General features: G+C 38.7%; 1 protein-coding gene across 2 annotated transcripts in view; it reads left to right on the top strand.

The window, feature by feature from the left end:
- Positions 1 to 24,460, top strand: part of glra2 (glycine receptor, alpha 2) — a 215,707-nt gene that overhangs the window by 176,217 nt on the left and 15,030 nt on the right. For both annotated transcript variants that reach the window (XM_059966154.1, XM_059966153.1), the window contains exon 8: positions 24,180 to 24,329. In XM_059966154.1, the coding sequence (XP_059822137.1) occupies positions 24,180 to 24,329 (150 nt within the window). The remainder of the gene's footprint in view (positions 1 to 24,179; positions 24,330 to 24,460) is intronic.

The following is a 24,460-nucleotide window of genomic DNA, read 5'->3' as shown; positions in this document are numbered from 1 at the left end:
TATAAGAATAATGGGGCTTCTCATTGAAAGCTATTGAACATTGAAGGTCGAGATGAAGTGGATACGGAAAAGATGTTTCATAAAGTGGGGGTATCTAGGACTTAGAGGGTACCAACTCAGAACACGAGGATGTTCCTTTGGAACACAGATGAGGAGGAATTTCTTTAACCATAGGGCAGGGAATCTGTGGAATTCATTGTCATAAACAGTTGTGGAGGTTAAATGACTGGGTATATTTAAAGCAAAAGATGATTGGTTCTTGATCAGTCAGGACTTCAAAGGTTATAGTGAGAAGGTGGGAGAATGTGTTTGAGAAGGATAATAAATCAGCCAGAATGGAATGGTGAAGCAAACGCGATGGGCCAAGTGGCCTAATTCCGCTCCTAATTCTTATGGTTTTATGGTCTTAAGAGGTCTGTGGCTAAAAGAAAATTCAGGGTAATAACTTGGAGAAAGGCTGATATTGACATAAGTAACAGCATAGAATAACATGGAACAATATTCAAATGTACATATCCCTGGGAAAAAGTGTTACAATGTTATACATTAAACAAAATGAGCAAGTCAAATACTAATGAGCTTCTCCTGATAAAGAATAAGCAAAGGGGAAAGATAAAGGTAATAAAACAGGTAAGCCTAACTGCGTAGGAGACGGAAGTGGTCATTGCAAGAGGGAATGTGAAGAAATTACTAGCAAATTACCAGAGGAATTATCAGAGAAATAGCACATTGAAAGATTGAGGTGATTTATATTGATTCTGAATTAAGCAGGGAAGGGAGATGTTGATTATACTGAATAGCAAGGAAAGTCAGGAGATGGCTTGAGTTAAGGGTGCATATTGGTTTGGGTTGGTTAAGCTTCGGTGCCTTATGTTCTGTGCAGAATCACCTAATTCGGTAATCATGTTGTTCAGTAAATAAAATGGTTGATTCATTCAACAATATCTTAATAAATATATTAAACACAGTTGTCCCACTTAGGGTTAAAAATAAATCACTTAGTAAGATAATGCTATGGTTAAACAATTCTGTCTTCGAGCTCCAGAGATCGTGCAGAGTAGCCGAGATAAAATGAAGGAAAACTGGGATAGAAGTTCAATGCAATATTTTCAAGGAAGAACTAGCCTCCTTTAACCCTGCTGTGTGCTCTGCATGATTTTTCCAAGATTATTATAGAGAAAAGTGGCAATTCAAGTATATTGTTTTCAACTATAAATCGACTGTTGAACTCTGCCCTAACCTATAATCTCCTTAGTCAAACATGTGCCTCAAAATATGATGCAGTTGTAATATTTTTAACAACAAAATTATTTCCATTATGGGAAGTATAGCTACAGATACTTGTAGCCTTTAGAGACAACCTTGCTTTAAAAAAAGATAACCATATTAAAATTTACAAGTATTTCTGATTCAGAACTCTATAAGTTTGTAACAAAGAGTAAACTGTCTACTTGCTGTCTCAATCCTGTCCCTACCATACATTTTAAGGACTCTTTTAATAGCGTTTTTAATTCTCTTAGAAAAATTATTGATAAATCCCTTGAAACTGAAGTTTCTCCAGATGCCTTCAAAATTGCAGCTACCAATAAATCCAAACCTTGATAGTAAGGTACTAGCTCACTACAGGCCTGTATCAAATCTTCCCTTCCTGGGCAAAATTCTTGAGAAAGTCATTTTCCACCAACTCAACAACCTTCTGAATGAGAACAATGCTCTAGAAAAGTTTCAGAGCAAACCATAGTACAGAGATGACCCTTAACAAAATTGTCAGTGACCCTACGCTCAGCGCTGATAACAACAGGATCTCAGCTCTAATTCTCCTCGATCTAAGTGTTGCCTTTTTTTTATTAGTTTTTTTTATACATTTTCTACATAACTACAGATAAAAAAAACCAGATCAAAATGAAGAACATTGATACAGTGCAAAAGTAAACATACAATAACAATATGATACAAAGAAAGATAATTGAGAAAGCACCCAAATTGAAGACAAGTAAAATTAGTATCCTCCCCAAGCCCTGCAACACAAAAATATCTCCAGACCAACCACAACACAATATGGAGAATATAAATCAGGACAATCAAACCCCCAAAGCTGTAAATACACTTAGCAACAGAAGATATTAATGCCTACTACCAAAAGAAAAAGGAGCTGAAAGCAAGGGACTGAAAAAAAAAACCTTAGTTAAGAGGAAGGTTATGAAAGTACTCAATAAAAGGTCCCCAGACCTTATGGAACTTTAAATCCGAATTAAGAACTGAATAATGAATTTTTTCAAGGTCTAAGCAGGCCATAATATCGTTAAGCCATTGAGCATGCATGGGCGGGGCAACATCTCTCCATTTAAGGAGGATTAAATGTCTAGCCAGGAGAGAGGCAAAAGATAACATTCGACACTTAGTCGAAATCAGACGTAAATCTGTCTCACCCCAGAAACCGAAAAAAGCAATTAAAGGTTTTGGTTCTAGGTGGTGATTCAGAAGGTACGATAACGTTATGAAGACATCTTTCCAAAATTTCTCCAAGCTAGGACAAAACCAGTACATATGAATGAGAGAGGCCTCGCCCCTTTTGCATTTATCACAAAGCGGACTAATGTTAGGGTAAAATCGAGATAATTTATATTTAGACATATGGGCTCTATGAACAATCTTAAACTGTAAAAGGCAATGGCGAGCACAAAGAGAGGTTGAATTAACCGATTTGAGAATCGAGTCCCAAGTCTCATCAGATAAGGAGGTATTTAATCCTGCTCCCATGCCATTTTAATTTTATCCACAGGGGCACGTCGTAAGGCTGCTAATTTATCTCAAATAAATGATATTAAACCTTTACCTAGTGGATTAATGGAAAGAAATAAGTCCATAACATTTTTCTCAGGCATTTCAGGGAAGTTAGGAATTAAAGGAATAATAAAGTGTCTAATTTGGAGATATCTAAAAAAATGAGCATTGGGCAGATTGAACTTAGCAGAGAGCTGTTGAAAAGAAGCGAAGTGATTATCAATAAAAAGATCTTCAAAATGTCTAATGCCCTTCCTATACCAATCATGGAATGCTGAATCATACGTAGTAGGTAAAAAAAAAGGTGATTATGTAAGATAGGGCTAGAAATGGAAAAACCATGGAAACCATAAAATTTCCTAAACTGAGCCCATATATGCAAAGTGTGTCTAACAAGAGGATTAACTATTAATCTGGACAAGGGAGTACAGAGCCAAGAAGTGCAGAGATAGATAATTCTTTAGTGGAGCTCAACCTCATTGCCACCCAATTAGGGCACTCGGGTTGGCCATGGAAAAAAGACCAAAAGGTAGCACAACGTATATTGGCTTCCCAATAATATGAATGAAAGTTAGTTAAAGCCATGCCACCCACTTTTTTAAATTTTTGGAGATGGACTTTATTAATTCTAGAGCGCTTATTCTTCCACAGATATGACAAAATAATAGTCTAAGGAATCAAAAAAAGATTTAGGAATAAAAATTGGGATTGATTGAAATAAATATAAAAGTTTAGGGAGAACATACATTTTAACAACATTAATACAACCTACCAAAGACATAGATAGAGGCGACCATTGTATCAGACTCTGTTTTATAGTATATGAAAGATTGGCAAAATTTTCACGAAAGTGATTTTTAAACTTCCTTGTGACTGTAATCCCAAGATAAGTAAATTGATTATGAACTACTTTAAAAGGGAGATCACAAAATGTTAATTCTTGTGCTTCTTTATTAATTGGGAAAAGTTCGCTCTTATGTAAATTAAGTTTATAGCCAGAGAACTGGCTAAACTGGTCAAGAAGTGAAAACATTGGAGGTAAGGATGTAGGCGGATTTGAAAGAAAAAGTAATAAGTCATCAGCATAAAGAGATTATGTTCAACACCCCATCTCCAAATCCTTGTCAATTCAGGACAGTTTCGAAATGCTATCTCCAAAGGTTCTATAGCCAAATCAAAGAGAAAAGGTCTTAAAGGGCATCCCTGACGGGTACACGTTTTGAGGTTAAATAACTGGGATTTCTGAAAATTAGTTAAAACAGAGGCAGTAGGACACAAATACAGCAATTTGATCCAAGAGATAAAATTTTGACCGAAGTCAAATTTTTCTAAAACTGCAAAAAGGTAGTTCTACTCTATACGATCAAATGCTTTCTCCGCATCGAGGGAAATAACACATTCAGGAATCCCAGTTGGAGGTGAATATAAAATGTTAAATAAATGCTGAATGTTAAAAAAAGAAGACGGTTTTTAATAAAACCAGTTTGGTCATCAGAAATAATAGAGGGAGTAATAGTTTCTAATCTCTAAGCCAAAACTTTAGCCAAGATTTTAACATCAACATTAAACAAAGAAATCGACCTATACGAGGAACCCTCTGTTGGGTCTTTACCCTTTTTAAATAAAAGAATAATAAATGCCTCATTAAAAGAGGGTGGCAATTTGCCGTAATTAAACGAGTCAGAAATTACTGAGAATAACTGAGGAGAAAGAAATGAAGAGAATGATTTATAAAATTCTACAGGGAACCCATCAGGTCCAGGAGATTTCCCTGAGGACAATGCAGAAATTGCAAAAGATATTTCTTCTGATGATATAGGAGCATTAAGTTTGGCTTTAAAATCAGATGAAAGCAAAGGAATATTCAGATTATTTAAAAAATGATCAACAGAGATATTGTCATTCAAAGATTCAGAGGAATAAAGTTGAGAATAGAAATTTTTAAATGTGTCATTAATTTCTAAGTGATCCAATGTAAAGTCTCCATTCTCCTTCCGGATCTTTGTAATATGTTGTTTGGCTTTGGAACACCTCAGCTGATTGGCTAGAAATTTACCAGATTTGTCACCATGAATGTAAAAGCGACTCTTACTTTCGAGAAGTTGGCGTTCGACAGGTTGAGTAGACAGAAGATTAAATTCAGTTTGAAGTTCTACACGCTTCTTGTATAGTTCAGGATTCTTAGTTTGAGCATACAGTTGATCCAATTCTTTAATCTGATTAATGAGGTCTAATCGATCTGCACAGGACTTTCTATTAAGATTTGCTGTATAGGAGATTATTTGACCCCTCAAATATGCTTTCATGGCATCCCAGACAATCTGGGATGACACTTCAGGTGATGTATTGGTGTTAAAATAAAAGGTTATCTGATCCTTAATAAATTTTAGAAAATCATCATCCGATAATAAAGTCGAAACAAACCGTCAGTGTTTATTCCTCTGAGGGAGACCAGGAAAGTTTAAAGACAGAGTAATTGGGGCATGGTCAGAAATCAGTATACTCTGATAATCACAAGAATAGACAAATGGAATAAGTTGGTTATCGAGTAAGAAGTAGTCAATTCTAGTAAAGGTATGGTGAACATGTGAAAAAAAAGAATAATCTCTCTCAGTAGGATGAAGGAAACACCAAATATCAGAGATACCATAATTAGAGAAAAATGATTGGATAGCTAAGGCAGATTTAGCAGGTGGTCTAGTAGCAGAGGACGATCGATCCAAATTAGGATCTAACCAACAATTGAAGTCACCACCCAGTATAAGAGAGTATGAGTTTAAGTCTGGTAGTGAGGAAAAAAAACGTTCAAAAAATTTAACATCATAAAAATTGGGGGCATACAGGTTTGCTAGTACAACTTTAGTATTATATAGTTTACCAGAAACAATAATAAAAAGGCCATTTGTATCAGATATCTTATTATGGAGTTCAAAAGAAATATTTGAGTTAATAAGGATGAAGACCCCCCCCCCCCAGCTTTGGCGGCAAAGGATGAATGAAAATGCTGACCCGCCCACTTTGACAAAAGCTGGGAGTTATCAAAACAATGAATATGAGTTTCTTGAAGGAAAGCAATGTCAGCTTTGAGTTGTTTAATATGTGAGAATACCTTCCTTCTTTTAACAGGGTGATTCAATCCCTTTACATTCCAGCTCACAAATTTAAGTGTACTAACCATTATCAATTGTTAATGCATAGAAGGCAGCAGGCATATAAAAAGTCAAGCAGTACAATAACAGTCTGGGAGCAAAAATGTAAACATAGATTCATAGAATCAAAACATAAACATGTCCTGAGTAACAAAGGAAAGCAAAAGAAACAGTGAGTGGTGTTAGAACTGGAGAACCCACCCCACCCTCGAAACCCAAAACTAGAAGGCTACCAAAAAAGCAGCTAGCTCTACCAAGAAAATTAACCCAAATATGACTTCCAGTTCTGTGTCATTAACAACAGTTCCGTATAAATACTATAGCAAATGGTAACTAGTTTATGCACTAGAAAACATAATTACAAATAGGAACAACTTCAACAGAAGTATAAAACTTAATACAAAGAAAATCAGAAGAAAACCAAAACTAACCTACCCGCGAAAAATTATAGAAGATTAAAAGAAGAAAAAAAAAAGGGAGGGAGAAAAGGGGGAAATTATAGATTCGAGGAGAGTACTTATCAACCATTTACAGAAAAAAAAGCAAAACTTACAACTATAAATAAACCAACAGGGAGGCCTTCAATAAAAACTCCAAACCTCCAAAACAAGTTAGAGTCAATTGTAGAACTCTATAGATAAAGTTATACAAGAATAAAATAGATTACACAACTACAATCTAAATGTCTGCAGGGAAACATTAAACTCAGATTATCTATTTAGAAAAAACACACCAAGCCCAGGGAGAGATTGTCTACAGCCCTTAGAGTTTCAATAGATAGTCTGAGTTATTCAAGTAAAGTCTGAGTCCGGAAAAAATAATTTTACTACGAGAGGTACTTATCCACCATTTTAGAAGGTCCAACCGGGTTCCGAAGAAGACTGGATGGCCGGAAGACTTCCAACAAATGCCTCAGCCTCCTTCGCTGATTTAAACCACTTATATTCTCCAGTAGTAAGTGTAATTCGGAGATCGGCTGGATTTCGAAGGGAGGGTCTAAGTCCACGTTCAAAAAGCACTTTCATTACACCTTTAAACTCAGCACGCATCTTCAGAACCTGGGGGGCAAAATCCTCCACAAAACGAATGACTGAATTTTGAAAAGCAAAAGTACCTCTGCAGCGTGCCTCCATAATCAAACAGTTTTTCACCTGGTATTGATGAAAGCACAAAATTACCGGCTGTGGGTGGGAGCCCAGAATTGCACAGGGAACGTAGATCCTGTGTGCCCTTTCAAGCTCAGGTGGATTCGGAAGAAATTCTTTCCCAAAAATCTCACAGAGAAAATTGGAAAAAAATTTCACAAGAGAACCCTGTTCGGTGGCCTCTGGCAAACCAAGAATTCGTAGATTGCAACGTCTGCTCCGGTTTTCAAGATCCACCATTTTGGAAAAAAGTTTACAATTCTTCTCCTCTAGACTGGAGCGGAAAGTTTCAAGGTAATGAACACGGCGTTTTAAATCTTCAGAAGTCGTGTCGATGCGAGATAAATGTTCAGCATGTTCGTCCACTCTACCGTTGATCCGATCCAATTTGACATCCAACTGGTTGAAAGAAGTTCTAAATTCCTTTAAAATATCTTCTCAATGCTGTTCCAAAGCAGTGAGAATGTCAGCCGGCAAAGCCGTAGCTTCCTTTTTCGCGGTTTTAGTACTTTTGGTAGACATTATAAGATAGATGTGTTCGCAGGCAAGTAAAAGAGACCTAATAAAATACCTAACTAAGGTTTAAGAATGGAGACATAGTGCAAAGATAGGGAGAATGATGGAGCAAAAGTTCGGAGCAGCTAAACAATTGCCATCTTACCAGAAGTCGCCTAAGTGTTGCCTTTGACACAAATGACCACAACATTCTCCTAGATTGCCTGGAGAACTAAGTTGTCCTCTCTGCTAGTGCCCTTAATTGGGTTTGCTCATATACCTTAGAGAGAATTTTTTCGTCTGTCTTGGAGACTATTTTTCTAAGAGATATATGTACATTTTGGTCTTGATCAGGGAAGCTGTCTTGGTCCCCTACTCTTCTTTTCATACACGTTCCCCTTAGGAGGCATCATTAGAGAGCATAAACTTGATTTCCAGTTATGCAGATGACACACAATTGTGTATCTCAGTTGAGCCTGATGTTGATCATATCCAATCTTCTCTGACTATGTCATGTGTTAAAAACTAATTCGTGTCATCATATCAAATAGACTATATTACTGCAGAGCACTTTTTACTGGCCTTCCAAACAACCTATTGACTAATTTCAACTCATTCAGATCGGTACTGTTAGATTTTTAACTAAAGCCATATGAGGGTGCATATCACTTCCATCTTAACTGCTCTGCATTCCCTTTTAGAATTTATTTTAAAGTTTTCTTTCTACTTGTTTTTAAAACTCTCCCATGGTCTGGGACCTGAGTACATCAGAGAATCACTTTTGTTTTATAATTCTGCTTGCACTCTCAGATATTCTTCCAACAGTCCCTTAAATTTAAACTTAAACAATTTCCCTCAGAAGGTAATTGTCAGGTCAGCTATTTTGAACTACACTCCTAAGCTGTGGAACCTAATACCTAAAACTATAACACCAATTCAAAACTTATTTATTTAACATTGATTTTAGCTAACATCATTTTGTGTTTTATTTTCATGTTCGCACTTTATCCCATTGGAAAACACTTCCAGTCACTGCATTTGTATGAAAAGTGGTGCATAAATAAGTTACTATTATTAGCATTATCATAATTATTGGCTCCTTAAGATTGTTATAACCAGGGTTGATAGGGGGATAAGATCCCACTACCTATTAAATGTTCCCAATGGCATTCACCTCAGGTAGCCTCTGACAGCCAAGACCAACTCCTGGTCTTCACATGTGACTTAGCTACTAAGTCTAGTGGAACCATTTATACTGACAGGAGAAGGAGTAAAGGTGGGCTACTGGAGCCTTAAAACCAGCTGGTTTGAGCAGATGGGTCTCGTCAGCCATGGCGTATCTAGGAGAAGGAAAAATCTGATCTCAAACCTTCGCTGCCTTGCAGCTGTACCCACTCCTGGGGAAGGCTTTGGGAGTAAATCCTGAGGGAAAAATCCAGAATGGAAGTCCCTAGGGCAATCCTTCATTGAGTTCAATGTTGATTGGCAGCTCCTGCGACACAGCTGGTGGCAAACTGTATGGGTCCTGGGTGTTGTTTTGGATTCAGTAACTGCATGGAGAGGGGAAGCCTGCTGCCTGGGTAAGAGCTTGCTCTCCATATCACAGTGCTCTGCTTTGTATATCACATAGGCAGTTGACCCGGACCAGCTGAGTGCCTTATTACTATAGAAATTTATTTTTTCTCAGCTCAAGCTGGTAAAACCTGAGGTACAGGGCATAGCCAAGCAGGCTCATTTCTCAATTGCCAGAATTCTAGTGGTGAATTTCTAGTAGTATTGTGAATTTCTGAAGATTTACTTAGATATTTCTGTGTAGCCCTACTTGTTTCATGCTGTTGTGTAGAGACTTTGGGATGTTACCAGTTGTTGGGACAATATATATATATTGTCTGTTCATATAACAAACCCTTTCAATTTCCTTTATTAATTCAGCACATTTCTGGTATTTTTCACTTACTGATTTCCAAAAGTGTGTTTGGAATGGCTATGTCTAGTACATAAGTTATTCTTGCTTATTTCTACTGTACCATTACATCCAGATGGTTATTATGGATTGTCCTATCTGCAATAACAGATCATTCATAATATGATCTGTGGTATTCTGACACTTAAACTAGATCAGACTTGTATTTATAGTCAGCTATGCTGTCTTTTATGAGTTTGTGTTTTCAAGCAAGATTTTGGTGAATGACGCTTTCCACTTGATTGTGCCTGTGTAAGTAATCAGATTCAGTTAAATGGCTGAAGGATCCTGTAATGTAATGAATTGTTTCTGGTTCTTGGCATTTTCTGCATTTATTTTCTTGAATTTGTTGGTCTTTTATTATGTATTTTTGAGTTGTTTTGTGCGTTGCCACTCTGGTCATTTAATGCCACAAGGAATCCTGCGGGAAGAGGTCTCTATCTCCGAGCCAGGCATTCAATGTTTCCTTGTTGGCATCTAGTCTGCTCAGATCATGGGGATGTCTTCCATGGAAGGTCATGCTCTTCCACTGGTTAACTTTTTCTTTTATATTATTATTATTATTATTATTATTACTATCATCATCATCATCATCATCATCATCATTTTGGCTAGCTTTGATATATGTCCCAAACCAAAATGGAACTGTTTCATTTACCCATATTATCACTCTCCAGATATTTCTTTAGCTTAGAAATATAAGTGAATTGAATGTAATTCTGAGAAAATTGTATTGCTGAATCTTCACAGCTGAATTAAAGTGCAGAGAAGATTGCACTGCCTAGACCATTTTGCATTATTGATAAATATTATTTTAAGTTGGTTTAAATGATGCAATTATTGAATGTAATCAAGTCATCTGAGAGACATGGCTATGAACAATGTGTTGAGCACTATCTTTTACAATGTGAAGCATATAAGGTTGAAAGAAAGCAAATGCAGGCTACTAGCTTTAGGAGTTGAGAGTTTTCATTTAAAATATTTACTAAAGTTATGTAAGTGATTTTATTTAATTCACAATATTGTCTTTCATTATTTATAATCTATTGGGCTTTTTGGGGTAATTTAGTTTTTCAATGGATAAAGAACTACAGGAGGTCCTGTAAACAGACTGCAGAGAGTTAGGAAGGAAGTTGAGAAGCAGGTCCTCAAAGGTAGTTAATCTCACGATTACTGCCTGTGCCACGCGACAGTGAGTATAGGAATAGAGTGAAGTGGAGGATTAATGCGTGGTTGAGGGATTGGAGCAGGGGTCAGGGATTCAGATTTCTGGATTATTGGGACCTCTTTTTGAGCAGCGTGACCTGTACAAAAAGGTCGGGTTGCACTTGAACCCTAGGGGGACCAATATCCTGGCAGGGAGGTTTGTTAAGGTTATTGGGGTGAGTTTAAACTAGAATTGCTGGGAGGTAGGAAACAAACTGAACAGATGGAGGAAGGGGTGGTTGGCTCACAAATAGAGAAAGCTTGGAGACAGTGAGAGAGGGAGGATAAGCAGGTAATAGAGAAGGGATACACTCAGACCGATGGTTTGAGATGTGTCTATTCTAATGCAAGAAGCATCATGGACAAAGCGGATGAGCTTAGAGAGTGGATCAGTACTTGGTGCTATAATGTTGTGGCCATTACAGAGACTTGGATGGCTCAGAGGCAGGAATGGTTACTTAGAGTGCCAGGCCTTAGATGTTTCAGAAAGGACAGGGATGGAGGCAATAGAGGTGGGGGCATTGCACCACTCATCAGAGATAGTGTCATGGCTGCAGAGCAAGAGGAAGTAATGAAGAGATTGTCTACTGAGTCTCTCTGTGTGGAAGTTAGAAACAGGAAGAGGACAATAACTCAACAGGGTATTTTTTATAGACCACCCTTTAGTAACAGGGACATCGAGGAGCAGATAGAAAGACAGATTCGGGAAAGGTGTAATAATAACAAGGTTCATTTCATTTTCATTTTTCAATCTTTTTTATTGAGTTTCAAATAAAGAATATACAAATACAAATTGAAAGAGGAGTTTAACAAGTAGATAATATGAAAGACATATAAACAGCAATATTAAAGACAAAAAGCATATAATATCAAACTCAAATAGGTAATATATTATGCTGTTATATATACAATGGTCAGAGAGAAATTACAACTCCTCATTGTAAAAGAAAGACTGGAAATTTTATTGATAGAGAATGAAAAACCCCACTAACTAAACTAAAACAAAAAAGAGAGAAAGAAAAAAAAAGAAAGAAAAAGAAAGATTGGGCAGTCCAAATGAGGATAAACTTAAAAAAGAAAGAGAGAGAAAAAAAACACATCCTTCCCGTCAACTCCGAACCTTCATGGACAAGGATATTCTCCAAAGAGAATAAAGAAAAATAAATAAATAAAGATAAATTAAATCATGTGAAAATATTGAATAAAGGGTCGTCAGACTTGTTCAAAATCAAAAGATGTATCAAATATCCGGCTTCTAATTGTCTCCAAGCTTAAACATGACATGATGGAGGAGAGCCAATAGAAAACAGTGGGTGAGTTAGATTCTTTCCAGTGTAGCAAAATAGCTCTCCTAGCCAGTAAAGTTGAAAAAGCTATCACATGTTGGGCAGAGGCAGACACTTTGCTTGCTTCCTCTGGGAAAATCCCAAAAATTGCTGTAAGTGGATTAGGTTGAATTTAGATATCTATAACTTTAGATAATATTCCAAACACATCCCTCCAAAAATTATTTAAACTTACACATGACCAAAACATATGGGTTAGAGTAGCCACTTCTGCATTAAATCTATCACAAATAGGGCAATAACAGGGTTGTTGTGGTGGGAAATTTTAATTTCCCAAATATTGATTGGCATCTCCCTAGAGCAAGGGGTTCAGATGGGGTGGAGTTTGTTAGGTGTGCTTAGGAAGGTTTCATGACACAATATGTAGATAAGCCTACAAGAGGAGAGGCTGTACTTGATCTGGCAGTGGGAAATGAGCCTGGTCAGGTGTCATGTCTGTCAGTGGGAGAGCATTTTGGAGGTAGTGATCCCAATCCTATCTCCTTTACTAGAGCATTGGAGAAGGATAGGAACAGACAAGTTAGGAAAGCGTTTAATTGGTGTAAAGGGAAATATGAAGCTATCAGACAGGAACTTGGAAGCATAAATAGGGAACTGATATTCTTAGGGAAACTTATTGAAGAAATGTGATAAGTGTTCAGGGATACTTGAGTGGTGTTCTGCATAAGTGCATTGCAATGAGACAGGGAAAGGACGGTAGGGTACAGAAACCATGGTGTACAAAGGCTGTTGTAAGTGTAGTCATGAAGAAAAGAAAAGTTTACAAAAGGTTCAAAAAACTAGATAAGGATAGAGATCTAGAAGATTATAAGGCTAACAGGAAGGAGCTTAAGAATGAAATTTGGAGAGCCAGAAGGGACCATGAGAAGGCCTTGGCAGGCAGGATTAAAGAAAACCCCAAGGCATTCTACAAGTAAGTGAAGAGCAAAAGGATAAGACGTGGGAGAATAGGGCCAATTAAGTGTGACAGTGGAAAAGTGTGTATGGAACCAGAGGAGAAAGCTGAGGTACTTAATTAATACTTTGCTTCAGTATTCAGTATGGAAAGGATCTTGGCTATTGTAGGGATGACTTACAGTGGATTGAAAAGCTTGAGCATATAGACATTAAGAAAGGGGATGTGCTGGAGTTTTTGGAAAGCATCAAGTTGGATAAGTCTCTGGAACCAGACAAGATGTTCCCCAGGCTACTGTGGGAGGTGGGGGAGGAGTTTGCTGAGCCTCTGGCGATGACTTTTGCATCATCACTGGGGATGGGGGAAGTTCCAGAGGATTTGGAGGTTCACAGATGTTGCTCCATTATTCAAGAAAGGGAGTAGAGAGAGCCTAGGAAATTATAGACCAGTGAGTCTTACGTAACTGGTTAGTAAGTTGATGGAAAAGATCCTGAGAGGCAGGATTTATGAACATTTGGAGAGGCATAATATGATTGGGAATAGTCTGCGTGGCTTTGTGAAAGGTAGGTCGTGCCTTACAAGCCTGAGTGAATTTTTTGAGGATGTGAACAAACATGTTGATGAAGATGGAGCAGTAGATGTAGTGTATATGGATTTCAGTAAGGCATTTGATAAGGTAACTGATGCAAGCCCTATTGAGAAAGTAAAGAGGCATGGGATCCAAGGGTACATTGCTTTGTGAATCCAGAACTGGCTTGCCCACAGAAGGGAAAGAGTGGTTGTAGACAGGTCATATTCTACATGGAGGTTAGTGACCAGTGGTGTGCCTCAGAGATCTGTTCTGGGACCCCTTGTCTTCGTGATTTTTATTAATGACCTAGATGAGGAAGTGGAGGGATGGGTTAGTAAGCTTGCTGATGACACAAAGGTTGGGGGTGTTCTGGATAGTGTGGAGGTCTGTCAGAGGTTACACCGGGACATTGATATGATGCAAAACTGGGCTCAGAAATGGCAGATGAAGTTCACCCCGATAAGTGTGAGGTGGTTTATTTTGGTAGGTCAAGTATGATGGCATAATATATTATTAATGGTAAGACTCTTGACAATGTGGACAATCAGAGGGATATTAGGGTCTGAGTTCATAGGACACTCAAAGCTGTGGCGCAGGTTGACTCTGTGGTTAAGAAGGCATACGGTGCATTGGCCTTCATCAACTGTTGCATTAATTTTAAGAGCTGAGAGGTAATGTTACAACTATATTGGACCCGGTTGGACCCAGTCAGACCTACTTGGAGGACTGTACTCAGTTCTGGTCACCTCACTACAGGAAGGATGGGGAAACTATAGAAAGGGTGCAGAGGAGATTTACAAGGATGTTGCCAGGATTGGGGAGCATGCCTTATAAGATTGAGTGAAATTGGCCTTTTTTCCTTGGAGTGACCGAGGATGAGAGGAGACCTGATAGACCTGATAATGGCTATCATGAGAGGGCACAACTTTAAGATGCTTGGAAGTAGGTACAGAGGAGATGTCTGGGGTAAGTTTTTGACACAGGGAGTGGTGAGTGTGTGGAATGGGCTGCTGACGACAGTGGTAGAGGCGGATACAATAGGGTCTTTTAAGAGACTCCTTGGTACATGGATCTTAGAAAAATAGAGGGCTATGGGTAACCCTGGGTAATTTCTAAAGTAAGGACATATTCGGCACAGCATTGTGGGCTGAAAGGCCTGTATTGTGCTGTAGTTTTTCTATATTTCTATGTTTCCATGTAACTAACAGGGGTTTTATTTACACACTCTAGTCCAGTTAGCGGCAGTAATGCACCTTTAAGTTGGATTGCCAACCGCCATTAAAAGTCATAAGAAGAAGAAGAGACCTGGCAATTAACCTGTTAGAAATATCAGAGTCTTCATTAAAGGTTCCCAACTTGGGGTCCACAGACAAGTCTATAGCATTTAAAAGGTAGGGAACCCCTGCTTTGAATGAATGCTACAGAAATAATTGCTCGCGGCATCTTGTTGATCCCTCCCAACTTTCATGAAAAATTTATCTTGCTAATGCACTGTAAAGGACATTTTTTTGTTTAGTATAGTTCAGACCATTGGGTTAGGTAGAAGACAATCAGAAAGCTGCCCACCCTGCTCTTCCTCCTCCACCCTGAAAATATGGTTACGCTATAAATGATGGAAATAGTTCTGTGATGTATTTCATTGTGACGTTACCCTAATCCTTCCATTTAAATCAATTATTAATATCTCCATATCTCTTAATATCTATTCAGCAAGGAAGTTTATTTGAAGATTTTTTTGTTTCAGAGTTTAAATTTTTTCAGTGGATTTGCTCTCACATTTCAATTGAAAATGTTTTCACAATTCCCTTTATTAATCTGACGTTAATTTGAAATTGGATTTCCTTCATTTGTGAAGTACCAAGTGCTGCACATAGCATTAACACCACATTGGGAGTTATCAAACAAAATAAAGAAATTGGGGCATCCCTGATTTAAGAAATCATTATTGTTGAGGGAAAAGACAGGATCTCCTGTTGGCCACTCAATTCAATTCAACTTCCTATTCCCATTCTGCCGTGTCTGCCCATGACCTTCTACTGCCATGATGAAACCAAACTCAGGTTAAAGGAGCTGCTCCTCATATTCCACTTGGGTAGCCTCTAACATGATGGCATGAACATCAATTTCTCTATTGTCTGTTAATTACTTCCCTCCCACTCCCCTCTCTCTTTTTCCATTTCCCATTCTGGTTACCCTCTCATCCTTTCTCTACTCCTCACCCATCCAATACTTCCAACTGGTTCAAGGTTCAAAGTACATTTATTATCAAAGTACATATACTGTATGTCACCATATACAACACTCAGATTCTTTTTCTTGTGGGTGTTCATAGTAAATATAAAAAAATAAGTAAAATAAAAATAAATAGATAGATAGATGGATGGATGGATAGATAGATTTGTCTCGGGAACACGAGACAAAGAGTCCTTGAAAGTAAATCCATTGGTTGTGGGGACAGTTCAGTCTTGAGGTGAGTGAAGCTGAGTGGAGTTATCCCTTCTGGTTTAAGAGCCTGTTGGTTGAAGGGTAATAATTTTTCCTGAACCTGGTGTTGTGGGTTCTGATGTTCTTGTACCTCTTTCCTGACAGCAGCAGTGAGAAGAGAGCATGGTCAGGATAGTGCAGATCTCTGATGATGGATACTCCTTTCCTGCAACAGTACTACATGTAGATATGCTCAGTGGAGGGGAGGGCTTTACCCATGATGCACTGAGTTGCTTCTCTTTGTCTGCTTGATGTTTCCATACCAGGAATTGATGCAACCTGTCAACATACTTTCCACTGGTCTTCCATAGAAGTTTGTCAACGTTTTAGAAGACATACCAAATATTTCGCAAACTTTTAAGAAAGTAGAGATACTGCCACACTTTCTTGTAATGGCACTTATGCGGTGAACCCAGGACACTGAGGAATTTAAAGTTACTGACCCTCTCCACCTGTAATCCCTTGACAATGAGGACTGACTCACAAACCTCCAGATTCCTCTTTCTGAAGTCAATAATCTGTCCCTTGGTCAGACAGGCATTGAGTGAGAGGTCATTATTGTGACACCATTCAGCCTGATTTTCAATCTCACTCCTATATGCTCATTTGATACCACTTTTGATTTGGCCTATGACAGTGTTGTCATCAGCAAACTTAAATATGGCATTGGAGCTGTGCTTAGCCACACAGTCATGAGTATAAAGTAAGCAGAGCAAGGGGGCTTTGTAGACAGCCTTGTGGTACACCTAGGCTGATGTTGATTGTGGAAGAAATTCCCTTCCTCCTTCCCTTTCTTCCATGGTCTACTGTACTCTCTTGTTAGATTCCTTCTTCTTTTGCCCTTTATCTCATCCACCCATTACCTCATCACCTCCAACATATATCATTCCCTCCCCCTCATCTGGTCTCACCTATCACCTGTCAGCTTGTACTCTTTCCCTTCCGCTCCACCTTCTTATTCTGGCTTCTGCTGCCTTTGTTTGCAGACCCGATGAAGAGCCCTGGCCTGAAACAATGACTGATGCTGGCTGACTTCCTGAGTTCTTCCAGCATTTTGTGTGTGATGCTCATCGTTGTTGTTTATCCATTTTACAAACATTGAAGTTCAACCTGCACAGTTCACAAACGTGACTGGTTGAAAAGGAAGGTAGCAGCATTGACATTAACAGATGGGAAATGAATAACTTCTGTTAAACTGATCTCTCTGTGTGTCAGTCTCTCTGGGATGTGCAGTCATGAAAATGGGAGTGGAAAAGGGAAATAAGTGGTGATCTGATTGTCTCCCATGAATGGGGGTAATCCTGAGACCCTCTAATCAATACTAGCTTACAGACTGAGATATCAATGAACTGTGCTTGTCTGTCCATAGAAGTTCAACCTTCACGGCAGCAGATATGGTACTGCAGTAGTCAGAGTAATACCTTGCAAAGCCAGTGACCTGGGTTCGATTCCCATCACTGTCTGTAGGGCATTTGTACTTTCTCTCTGTGACCACATGGGGTTCATCTAGGTTCTCTGGTTTTCTCCCACAGTCCAAAGGCATACAGGTTAGAGTGGCAATGCTATGTTGGATGCTGGAAGCATGACAATATTTGCGGGCATTCTTCAGGACATCCTCAGACTGTTGGTCATTGGCGCAAATAACGCATTTCACTGTACATAGCGTTGGGGTCGTGCTATAGCGTAACAGTTAGTGCAACACTTCACAGCACCAGCTGTGGGATCAGGGTTCGATTCTTGCCACTGTCGGTCAGGAACTTGTACGTTCTCCCTGTGACCATGTGGGTTTCTACCAAGTGCTCTGGTTTCTCCTCACATCCCAAAGATATATCGTTAAGGTTTGTGAGTTGTGGACATGCCATGTTGGCACTGGAAATGTGTCTATACTTGAAGGCTGCTCAGCACATGCCTCACGGATTTGATTTGACACAAATGCTGCTTTTCACTGTATGTTTTGACTGTGCATGTGACAAATAAAGCTAATCTCTCATTCTCATTAAGGACTGTTAGCAACTAAATAGGAAGGATCCGATACATCATGGGAAGCTCACCACTTACAGAATCTTGAAGAATGTTGATCATGACTATCACATCCCAAGCTTTTGATCCAATTTACATCAACAAGTAATTAAAGGATGCCACACCCATCGATGTTATTAGCACCTGTGTGAAATACAATGGGGAATTAACATTCAGGTGATTGGTGACACAAAGAACCCCGGCCAACTACATAACAGACAGGACTTCAACATTATGTAAACACTTCAAAGTACGCTCAAAATTATATTTGGTGCATTAGTGATCTTCATAAAAGAGTGCTTCTTTTATTACTAATCCAATTTCAACTCCCAGGTCCACAGCTCTCAGCACTTTTACTCAATCTATTTTTTGAAGAAAAATTGGTTACTACCCTCATCTGATGTCTCATCCATTCACTAAATTTACTTGATTCCAGACATCTTTTGGTTTAATTAGTAGCCATGCCCACTGAGCTGTTATCCAAATCATCTTGGAAGTGTCAATGTAAAGTGCTAGTCGGCTTCCTACTTTTAACCAGTAATGACTCACCGTCAAGATAGTAGAATATATTGACTGGGTAAGACACACCTTTCTGAAATTGAATTCTAATTGCAGAAGAAATTCTTTAAATTCTTCCTTCATTTTACAAGGAATGTTTTGTTTCTATCATTAAACCTTGGTACATTGCCAGTTTCCGAGGTTCCATTTGCTATCCCACATGAGTGCCTCACAAATGTACTCCCTAGTTTCCTTAGCAACTTGGGATAATTGTAATTGATGTCCAATTATTTATTAACTTGCCACTCTCTTAAACATTTTTAACGTGTTCATTTCACTAACTTTGAAGATATCAAGGTGATTTTTTTCCCTTAGGTACATACCAAAAATCAGTCAACAGTGAGCCTGCAGCCCAATTTACTGTACAATCCCACTTGTTTTTGAGTGTCTATTGAAGGTCTGCAAATTACACAGTATTGTTCTATCTTCTTTTGGGACTTTGATTCCTTCTTCACTGTTGTGCAATATCTGCTATATGAAAATGTGTGGTTTCCACATTAGCTATAGTATTTTCACTTTGTTTCATATATTACTCCTAATTATCAGATGTGCCTGCATGTTTTTCTTTGTAGTTTTAAGTCTACATTGACTCATACTGGACACCCAATCATTCATAATGTATGGTAATTACTGTACCAAAAGACAACGGACAGCAGGTTAAATATCAGAATATAAAAAGTTTATGGGATACTGAGTTCTGATGAGGTTATGCAGGCCTAGAAATTCATCCTCAATCAAGAGCATTAACCTTATAATAACAAAGGGGTGTTTAATTCTATGTCAGAAATCCAGTCCATTGACAGTAATAGAACATATTTCAGAAGCAAAGTATCTGCTGCTAAGTAATGTGTGCATTTACTGTTACTTTGGGGTATCATTCTCTTGGCAAAAGGGGATATGGGGAGTTAAGTAAATAGGCAAATGATGTTTCCTGTAGAATTATGAATTTTGGAAAAAAATATTACAAATATATTGTTTTTAACAGAGTAGAACTGATAAATATTGGTGCTCAGAGGAAACTTAGACAAATAAAGTATACGCATAAAGCAAACAGTTCCAAAAATAAATGGTGTGTTGGTTTTTATTGAAAGGATGAAAGAAGACCCAATGACACAAATGTAAGCAAGGCTTTCTAAGATTATACAGGCTTTGGTGAGACACTAATAAAAGCAGAAAAATCTGGGAAACTTTCAGCAAGTCAGCCAAGATCTGCTTCAAGTCCTGGGCTGTGTGTCAGAGCTCTGGAGTACTGTAGTGTGTACATTTTTATCCATTGTTCATGATGGAAGTGTACACCAGCCTGCAGGCATTGCAGTGTGGCCTCATTGGATTGACTCCTGGGATGAAAGAGTTGCTCTTTCGAAAGAATACTGAGGACTCACTGCAAATCAGTTAGCCAAACAAGAATTGGAGACGGATTGTCTGATAGACATGAGGTTGCTTCCTCAGGCTGGAAAGGGCAGAACCAGAGGAGTATAGTTCAAGATAAGAATGTTGCCCCTTTGTGGCTGAGATCAGGATGGATTGGGATACACAGAGTTGTAAACTTTAGGCATTTCTTCTTTGTGAGAGCTATGGATGCTCAGTCATTGAACATAGGCAAGGGTGAAACTGATGAATGTTAGAACATCAAGGAAAATAGGAGACACAGAGAAGTGAGCATGAAAGTGGGCAGGGTACTGGATCCATCTTACTGAATGTTGCTCCTCTGTCTTGTTCTTACTCATATTTCATATGTTCTAAAGTCCCCATTCACTCTATTACCTCTGCACAGTGGCTCCTTTAACTTCCCATACCTTCCCTTTTTTTCAAAAGAGTCTTTATCTGTTCTGCACTTCAAGTAAATATCCAGAGTCTTTGAGCCATTTAGTCCACTTTTTAACTGTCACCAAAGGGTGGACTGCTGATAAAGTGTGATTCTTTGGGAACATTTGGTATGAACCATCTGCACACAGTGTCAGAACTGCTTGAGTTAACAAACATGTGGAGAGACAGTGCTGGCAGGTCCATCACGTCAGTGCCGTTCATTAATACTGAGGAGATGTCACCACAAAACCTACACGATTGGCTGGAAATTTGAGCAAACCAGTGTCGGTGTTGTCTCACAGCCCAACACATTCCCTAATTACAGTCATCAGCTACTTTGGCCAGGGTTGCATGCCTGACACCAGATTCACTAAACAAACACTATTTCAAGCTTAGTTTGGTCACAGGAAGTGATTGACAGATAAACAGAAGAAAAAAAGTCAAGAAGGTGCTCCAAGCCTCCTTGAAGAAATTCAATATCCCCACTGATTTGTGCAGATCCTTTGGGATAGTATGAGAAGCTCAAGCCCGTGCACTGGATGACACAGAAGCCTTGTACTTATGGCAGAAGGTGAACACCTCCCAAACTTCCAACCTCCTGATCCATGTGTGAAGTCTGCAGTTGCCCGATTGTCATTGTGTCATTAACACAGCATGGTAACAGGGCCTTCAGCCAAACTCATTCATGCCAACCAAGGAGCCCTCCTAAGCTTGTCCCACTTGTATTGCTCTATAAACCAGGAGTCCCTAACTTGAAATCCATGGACCCCTTGCCTAATGGTATTGGTCCGTGGTATAAACAGGTTGAGAACTCCTGCTCTAACCCTTTTCTATACACATGCTTATCCAATTGTCTCTTAAATGTCATCATTGTACCTGCCTCAACTATTTCCTCTGGCAGCTTATTCCATAGATGCACAACCCTCGGTTTAAAGGAGTTTTCCCTAAGGTTCCTTTTAAATCTCCTTTTTTCTCTCACCTATGCCCTCTAGACTTTAGTTCCCTTTTCCCTGGATATTAGATTACGTTCATTAACCTTAACAATACCTTCATGATTTTCTACATCTCTATAAGGACACCGAAAAGAGTAAAGTCCTAGTCTCCCCAACTTGTCCCTAAAACTCAGGCCTTCTAGTCCAGGCCATGTTCTTCTAAATCTTCTTTGCACTGGCTTCAGCTTTGTGACATCTTTCCTTCAACAGGGTGACCAAAATAGTACACAATACTCCAAGTCTGACTTTAACAGCATCTTGTACAGTTGTAACATAACACCCCAACTATTACACTCAATAACCTGACTGATGAATGTTCGCATGTCAGTGCCTTCTTCACCTCCTTATCTACCATGTTCAGAGAACCATGTATCTGTACTCCTAAATCGTTCTGTAGAGAATGCTGCCACTGTTCATGTAAGTCATCTTCTATATCAAAGAACCGCTTAAAAGAAAAAAATACGAACCCAGATTCAGCATGGAAATGGATCATTTCTAAGTCTCCACAGAAGTTTTTAAAAATAAGAAATATTTAAAACTCTGCATGTATACATTAGATTCTGTTTGAAATATACAGTAAGTTCATTCTGCCTTCTATGCAATTATTTGTAGCAGAAACCTGAAAAACAGCTATTGAATATTCAGCCTCTTAAATGTCCTCATTTAAATTAGCTCTAAACAGCTCAGCCTTTCTTAGTTCTATGTCAACTAATATCCTTGACTAACTGAAATATGTCAATCTTGGTTTCAAGGTTCTCTATTTTGAGGAAACCACTTGTGATACATTCTGGTTATTACCGTATGGAGTGAGTTTTCTCTGTTAAATTCCGTATTGTAGAAGGTTAGGTAGAAATAAGTAGACTACAGATCACAAGGCTATACTGAATTTACTGTGGGTGATACATTAAATCAACCCAAAAATTATGACAACTTGCTTGAATACTTATGATTTATGTTGCTTTGTAGCAAATGAATCGTACTTATTTGGAATCTTGCACAGTTTTCCAAAAGTGACCTAAGCAGCTTGATGTCTGTCTGGTGGTATTCCAGCTCAGTTCCGGGCAAAGGAGTCCAATACAAACAGGATAACAGATCAGTTGAGACCTGTGTATTTGTTCTGAATGTCTGGTCGGCACAGAAATGGCTCAGAGGAACTTCATTTATTGAAAATAATCTTCTGCCTCAACAATGATCCAGTGTTATGCAGCCGAGTTTTCAGAAAAAAATCATTGAATCTAATGAGGATAGCTTTTTACCTTCATTGCCTGACAGGAATTGGCTAAAGATCAGGTTGGTTCAGTACAGAATTAGAGAGCTGCTGGACAACTGCCCAGCTGGATAAGACAAAAATGTTTTCCTTATATTCTGAAGTAATTTTCATGACCTGCTCTAAAATTCTGATGCTGAGGCTACCTTTTTAGAACATCACCTCAGGTAACTTTCCCTTAGTGATTTCTCCTTCAGCACTTTATTCACTGCTCCAATATATCCACTTTATCTATATTTATTAAATTTAATCTCCTAATATTGTTTCTGAACTGGGAGAGTTTAAATCTTATAGCTATGGACAACCATTCCCAAATTGTGTAAGGACCTAGATTATGACAAAGTTGGAAGGGGCAATTGTATAGTAGCTGAGCTACTGTAGTATCTTCAGGAAGTGAGACTCATTTGCCATTTTCTGAGTCTGTTCCCCACATTGGTCATAGAAATAGAAACAGGCTCTGCAGTGGCTCATGAAGAATCTGCTGTTCAGAGATCCAGACTGCAGTCTTGTCTTATACATGATCTTAAATGCACTGCTAGGAAGAATAGGAGAATGATCCTCTCCTCCACCTTAGTATTGGAGCCACCACCAACTTGTGCTTAACCCACTACCTTATCCTCATTAACTTCCAAGGGATTCTCGTCATTTAACCTCCAATAAGGCACTGATTAGCATCACCAGCCCACTGCTGTTGTGTTGGAACAGATAGACTCCTACGTTGAAACAGCCCCTTCAGCCCATTGAATCCATGCTAAACATCAAAGACCCAGCTACACTTATCCTTCACTGATCCTATTTTATCATCCATGCATTCCTGTCACCCATATGCCAGGGGCAATTTGCAGTGAGAAAATAAACTACCAACCTACAGATCTTGGTAATGTCTGAAGGAACATCTTGAGAAAGCCCACAATGTTCAAACACCTCATGGCTGAAGATAAAATGATTAAACCAAGATCCGTGGTGCTACAAGGCTGACTATACTGCTATGCCACCCCTGGGATGCAGAAGGAAACAAGAGTATTCAGGGAAACCAAGCAGTCCCAAAGAGAACATGGTCAGGATTGACTTCTGATCCCATGAGCTCGTGAAGCAGACAGGCTAATTGTTGCACCATTTTAAACTTCAGGGACCACTGTGGGATAGTTTGCTGCTGTGGTTGGTGCAAGGATCACATATGGTTTTTAGGGACTGACAAAAGTGGGCTGCATTTTGGCTCATTGTTGCCAGCCTTCTTTTAATCTGATTCTGTTTAGAGAAAAGCACAGGACACCCAACTTCAATGATCTGTGAATCCCAGCGATGGTCCAGATCTGACACAGAGAGAAAATACTACACTGATAATAATTGCTACTGCATGAATTGTTGGCCTTTTTCTCTGAAGATGCAAATTATATTGTCTAAGTATAATATCTGTCATAAATATTGATATAAGTAAAGAATGATAATTTTAATTTTTGATGTTATCTTGTGTTAACGTAATATTGTGTTTCATCTAGGTTTCATATGTCAAAGCCATAGATATTTGGATGGCAGTGTGCCTGCTCTTTGTGTTTTCCGCCTTGTTGGAGTATGCCGGCGTAAACTTTGTGTCACGCCAGCACAAAGAATTTTTGCGCCTGAGAAGAAAACAGAGACGACAAAATAAGGTAAATGAGGAGCAAGTGATGGGATTTCCTTTTACCTTTCTTCATTCTTTTCAGGATGTGGGGGTAACTCACAAGACCAGCATTTATTTCCCTTCCCAAAATTGCCTCTGGAAAAGGAATACCGAACTACC

Source organism: Hypanus sabinus, chromosome 4 (assembly GCF_030144855.1).
Source record: "Hypanus sabinus isolate sHypSab1 chromosome 4, sHypSab1.hap1, whole genome shotgun sequence".
NCBI lineage: Eukaryota > Metazoa > Chordata > Chondrichthyes > Myliobatiformes > Dasyatidae > Hypanus > Hypanus sabinus.
The sequence above is the reverse complement of the archived record's forward strand: the minus strand, read 5'-3'. Positions and strand labels throughout refer to the sequence as shown.